At 34.8% G+C, this 6117-nt stretch overlaps 1 protein-coding gene across 5 annotated transcripts in view; it reads right to left on the bottom strand.

Annotated features, from left to right (window-relative positions):
• Positions 1–202: 202 nt before the first annotated feature.
• LOC130907664 (1-phosphatidylinositol 4,5-bisphosphate phosphodiesterase beta-4-like) overlaps positions 203–6117 on the bottom strand; it is a 144412-nt gene continuing 138497 nt past the window's right edge. For 4 of the 5 annotated variants that reach the window (XM_057823007.1, XM_057823006.1, XM_057823004.1 and 1 more), the window contains one exon: positions 204–5897. In XM_057823007.1, coding sequence (XP_057678990.1) covers positions 5821–5897 — 77 coding nt within the window. In that variant the 3' untranslated portion in view covers positions 204–5820. Of the gene's footprint in view, positions 5898–6117 lie in introns of all 5 variants that reach the window. The other variant, XM_057823008.1, reaches the window with a different exon arrangement.

Genomic DNA, 6117 nt, shown 5'->3' with positions numbered 1-6117 from the left:
CTTGGTGAGGACTGCAGAACCTCGCAGAATGTGCTCACTTCTGCCTCGTAGAAACGTTGAGGACAACCAAAAACGCTTGGGGTTTAGTCACAAGGCTTTTTCTGGAACTTTTATTATTTTTATATTTGATAATTATTTATCTTGAGATATTTTTCAGGGAAATTCATTAAATTTAGATTTTAGAATTAAAAAAAAAAAAAAAAAAAAAAAGATTTTTAAACATTTTGGGTAGTTCTTTTAATTGTACATGATTTTTTTTTTTTTTTAAAATAAAGAGTTTTTTTGTTGTTTGAAGTTTGCTATTCAAAATTTTTGGAAACCATTAAGACAGTAGTAGGTTTTTGTATAATTTTAGGGAGTGCGGAGTTAATGCTACTGAGTTTTTAATGACTTGTTATATATTTTTAAATTTACATTATTAATAGATTTGCTTTTTAATACTTACATTTGCATTTGTTCTTTAAAAAACACAAAAAAGATGGACTTGAAAAAAAAAATTTGAATATTAAATGATTTTATCGTTTAATTTTCAAAGGGGGTTGGGTTATATATATTTTGCACCTTTAAAAAACAAACCAAAATGACCCTTTTTTGGATGAAGTGATATCTTGGACTTGTTTGCAGCTTAAACATTTTTGATCACTTCGCCACATTTTGATAATCTTGTCCTTCTTTTTTGACTTTGTTGAGAAACCATCATCGAAAAAGGGAAATTTTGCAATTTACTGGGCAATCTACTCACAAGAGGATTTTTACGTCCCATCATGGACTTATTTTTACGCTCTACTGCGCCTCCTTGTGATTCTGGATGGACTTTTTTTTTTTTTTGCAAGTACAGTATGTATATGGGAGTTACCATTTTACCATTGAGTTTTTTGTTGTTTTTGGTCTTCAAGCTAAGAATAATATTTTACAATCATATTTGAGCTACAGTATAAAAAGAACACAATATATTTCAGAAAATAAATACTCTGTCATACTAAATATTTTAGTTGTCGATTTTGGTAAACATGAACATGACCTTTGGTTTGTGTGCTTTGGTGGGTTTTGTGGCACCTTGGAAAAGTTGGATGCGTCGTTTTTCCAGCTGATGTGAATATCCGACTTTAGATTTTAGAAAATTAAAAAAATAATAAAATAAAATAAAAACTTTTTGGGCGGATTTTTAAATTGTATTCGATTTACTTTTAGAGTTTTTTTGTTGTTTGAAGTCTACTATTCAAAATTTTTGGAAACCATTCAGACAGTAGTAGGTTTTCTACATTTTTAGAGAGTGCGGAGTTGATGCTACTGAATTTTTAATAAATTGTTGTATTTGTCATTTACATTTACTTACATTATTAATAGATTAACTTTTTAGTACTTACATTTGCAGTGTTCTTTTTTTAAAAAAACACACACACAAAAAAGATGAGTTTTTAAAAGTATTTCAATATTAAATGATTTTGTTGTTTAATTTTTTTTTCATATATTTTGCACTCCCCAAATGAGCTCTTTTCTGGATGAAGTGATATGTTGGACTTGTTGGATGTTTGCCGCTTAAATATTTTTGTTCACTTTGCCACATTTTGATAATCATGTCTTTCTTTTTTGAATTCGTTGGTATACAACTTTCAGAAACCATCATCGGAAAAAAAGGGAAAATTTGTAATTTACTGGGCTAACCACTCACAGGAGAATTTTTACGTCCTCTTGTGAAAAATCAACTCTCCTTTTCACGCTCTATTGCGCCTCCTTGTGATTCTGGATGGACTATTTTTTTTTTTGCAAGTACAGTATGTGGGAGTTAACATTTTATTATTGACTTTTTTTTGTAGTTGTTTTCTTTTTTGTCTTCAAGCTAAGAAGAGCATTTGTATGTGAAGTAAGTGAATTCACACTGAAAACAGACTCCATTGGACATAAAATGCCATTAAAAATAACAAAAAAACTAAACCCAGCGTTAACTCGTTTATCACAAACTGGAAGCGGGATAATAAAGGTATGATTTTTGTGATTTCTTGTGGTGCTGAGATGTAAAATGCACCCCAAAAAACACAAGCAAGCTGATGTTTTGAGGTCCCATGTTCCACTGTCATTTATTAATACACATACTATAAAACAGTATTAAAGGAGCCAGGTAACAACCGCGTCATCTTTGCTAGAGGTCAAACAGTACAATAGAAAAAAAAAAAAAAGAATGAAAGAGCGCGCGCACACACGCACACAGATTGGTTTGAGCTACAATTATAAAAGAAAATACATTTGCAAAAATAATTTTTGCTTCTAGACAGTTGAAAGACAACATAAGTGCAAAAAAAAAAAAGAAAAAAGCCTCTAACAAACAAACAATTGAACTAGACATCATATCTAATATATATAATATATATTTTCAGTTATTTATATATACTGTATGTACGTATATAGAGATCTCCATATAAACAACCCTTGAATTTGGCATTGACACTTGCTCAAATAAGTTAAAACAATCCCTAACAGACACCGAGTGGCACATTTGCAAAGCCAAAGAATAAAAGCACTTTTTCTTGTTTTTTTGGGGGGGGAGGTCGTGACAAGCTTTTTTTTTAAATTAAGACAGACAACAAAAATTTTAAAAAGACGTTTCGTCATTTGTGTCGTAACGATGTCATGATGATGATGCATGCACAGTAGCAGTTTTGGTGGCCATTTTTGTAGTTTTCTACATCAACTTGACTTGAATTATGCCTTTGTGTATTATTTTTGCATTAGTGCGCAAACTTTTGCAGCAGGGCCGAGAACGAAAAGTGGTATTTGCAATGTGGCAAAATGGATTTTGGTATGTGGCATTTTTTTGCTATGTGGCAAAATGGATTTTGGTTTGTGGCATTTTTTTTTTGGTATGTGGTATTTTTTTGGGGGTATATGGCATTTTTGCAGGCCATGCACGTCCATGCCATTGACAGTTATGCACATCCAAATTTTCCTTTCATTTGAAATGGCAGAAAAACGTGTGGCTGTTATTTTTGACCATACACTTACCATTACAGCGCATTGACACTCAACTGGCAACTGGCACGTGGCACTGTATAGTCAAAAATCACAGCCACACATATTTTTCTGCCATTTAAAATGAATGGAAAACTCTGAACGTGCATAGCCATCAATCGCAAAAATGCCATACACCCAAAACAAAATAACACATACCAAAAAAAAAAAAAAAAAAAAAAAAGCCACATACTAAAATCCATTTTGCCACATACCAAAAAATGCCACATACCATAATCCATTTTGCCACATACCAAAAAAATGCCAAATGGCAAAATCAATTTTGCCACATGGCAAAAAAAAACATGTTACATTGCAAAATCAATTTTGCCACATACAAAAAAAAGCCACATGGGAAAATCCATTTTGCCACATACAAAAAAAAAATGCCAAATAGCAAAATCGATTTCGCCAAATGGCAAAAAAATGCCACGTGGAAAAAAAAATGTCACATGGCAAATTCTATTTTGCCACATAGCAAAAAAAAAAAAAAATGCCACATACCAAAATCCATTTTGCCACATACCAAAAAAATGCCACATGGCAAAATAAATTTTGCCACATGGCAAAAAAAAAGTCACATGGCAAAATCCATTTAGCCACATACAAAAGAAAAAGAAAAATGCCACTTGGCAAAATCAATTTTGCCACATGGCAAAAATGTCACATGGCAAAATCCATTTTGCCACATGGCAAAAAAAAAAAAGCCACATGGCAAAAACCATGTTGCCACATGGCAAAAAAAAGCTACATGGCAAAATCAAATTTGCCATATGGGAAAAAAAAAAAAAAAAAAAAAAGCCACATGGCAAAATCCCTTTTGCCACATACCAAAAACCACTTTTGGTTCTCGCTGTCTCACAGCTTTTGCCCTCAGGGCTATTGTTGAATTTGTGTGAGTGTATACCAAAAGTGGTACATGGCCGCCCTCTAGTGATGCACAATATAAATATATGTAGTCCCCTGCTTACGACGAATCCGACTTTCGTGATTGAGACTAACGATGCCCGTCTCGTTTTTTTTTTTTTCTTTTTAATGTTGACTTTTGTTTTGCGATGCATGTTTTTATTTTGGCGCGGCAAGCGAAGAGTAAGTTGTACTTCACACGCGACCCATTTACACACCGTCCACCCCACACACGCACATACGAGGAAAACTGCAGCCGAGTGAAGAGGTGACAGCCTGCGCGCACATTTGTTTGTTGTGAAGCATCCAGAGGTGACAACTGTATATAACCCCTTTTGTACTTTTTATTGTGCATTTTCAATTGTGGGCGAACGCGAGTTAAAGTGATTGTTGTTGATGATGTGCGGACGCTAACTGATACATGCTAATCGTTTGTTATTGCTGTACCAGCAGCTACTTGTAAACACAAATTTGAATTGCTCTTATTGAAGATGAGACTGATTTAATTTTATTTTAGTTTCATTCTGCATGTCTTGATGTCATTTGCAGCTGAATAAAGTCAGCAAACCACACGTATGTTTGACATCGTCATTTCGGAGCTTAGCTCGCTGTCTAGCTAGGACTGAGCTCCAACATCTAGGTGAGGACAGAACAATGACGTATAAAACGTGTTTTTGGATAGGTTTTTTATTTTTTAATTTAGAGGGTGTTTAGAGGTATTCAAAGGGTAAATTCCAACTTTTGCGGAAATCCAGGTTACATCGTAAGTTACATCGCCGGAACACGTTCGTAAACCGGGGACTATCTGTCATCAATGATTAAGTGCAGTTTTGTTGTATTTAACTTTAACATATCATCTTTATACCAGTTCCGGTGTGTACTCTGCCTACTGCCCAGAGTTGGATGGGATAGGCTCCAGCACCCCCGCGACCCTCGTTAGGGTAGGCGGTTCAGAAGATGAATGAATTTCTTCTTTAACTCATTCACTCCCATCGACATCAAATCCATTTGAACCGGGATGGCTGACATTGAGTGATCATGTTTCATTGCCATTGTCGGCAATAGCAACCAATCGAATTTGACTGGGGGGCTGGCAGGGATCGTTCGATCAAAATGGTTTGGACGTCTATCACTATCAATGTCAGCAAATGAGTTAGCTTTGTTTAAAAAGCACATGTAATAAATAAACTACCCGTAATTAATTCATCTAAAATTTTGTTTTTTAAAAATATTTTAATTTTAATATTTGATAGCATGACACTGAATATGTTGAACGGATAAAAATAATAAACTTGCCCGCCCGTTTTACACGCTAAAACACATTTCAGTGAGGATTTAAAGGGAGAATCCAATAAAACGCATTAAAACATTAATTTGCCAGAACCCATTTTGCAACATTACAACATTTGAACCAACAAAATAATTTTTTCGCAGTGAGATCAAATTAAGAACAAATATTTTTTTTGCATTACTCTTCCATTCAATTGGATACAAAAATATTCATCACGTAATGATTGTGTAACAAAACACAATTCCATGGATGTGGTTGATGAGAAAAAAAAACAGAATTCATGTGTATTGGAAAAGGGGCCACTTAAAACAATGTAGGCAATGTAAGAAACAGCGTGACCATTATTCATTGTGGTGTCGGCGTCCGGTGAGCTTTTTTTTCTTTTTTCTTTTTTAACAGTGCTACTTCAACAAAATATGATAGAAAAACAGCATTGAGTTAGAAATCAAGTGTGATTGTACAAACAGTGCTACATTCCAATCATGTCACATACAAACAAAGTGTTTATGTGCACAGTTCCAAAGCTAAATGGTGTTGAAGGGGGCTACAGTGTGTCTGTGGGGGGGTGGGGGGTGTAGCTTTTGGCGCGTGTGTATGTGTGCGTGTGTGTGCGCATGTCAGACGCTCACACCAACGGGGCAGGTCTGCGGTCCATCTCCTCCTCCGACATGGCCATCTGCTCCATTTCCTTTGCCTTCAGACACACACACAGAACATTATTAACAGAGTGTGTGATGTGGCAGTTAGTAAAAGAGGGGAATGAATATCAAAAACTATTGACCGCAAGAGACTAGACATGTACCGGTTTCAAGCATACGCGGATTTTAAGGGGGGGGCCTGGTCAAATTTAACCTCAAATACTAAGTGTGTTTGACAAAAGAATGCACATTTATTGAAGATACAATTAAAACACA

This window comes from Corythoichthys intestinalis, chromosome 19 (genome assembly GCF_030265065.1).
Source record: "Corythoichthys intestinalis isolate RoL2023-P3 chromosome 19, ASM3026506v1, whole genome shotgun sequence".
Classification (NCBI taxonomy): domain Eukaryota; kingdom Metazoa; phylum Chordata; class Actinopteri; order Syngnathiformes; family Syngnathidae; genus Corythoichthys; species Corythoichthys intestinalis.
This window is presented reverse-complemented; position numbering and strand designations above follow the sequence as displayed.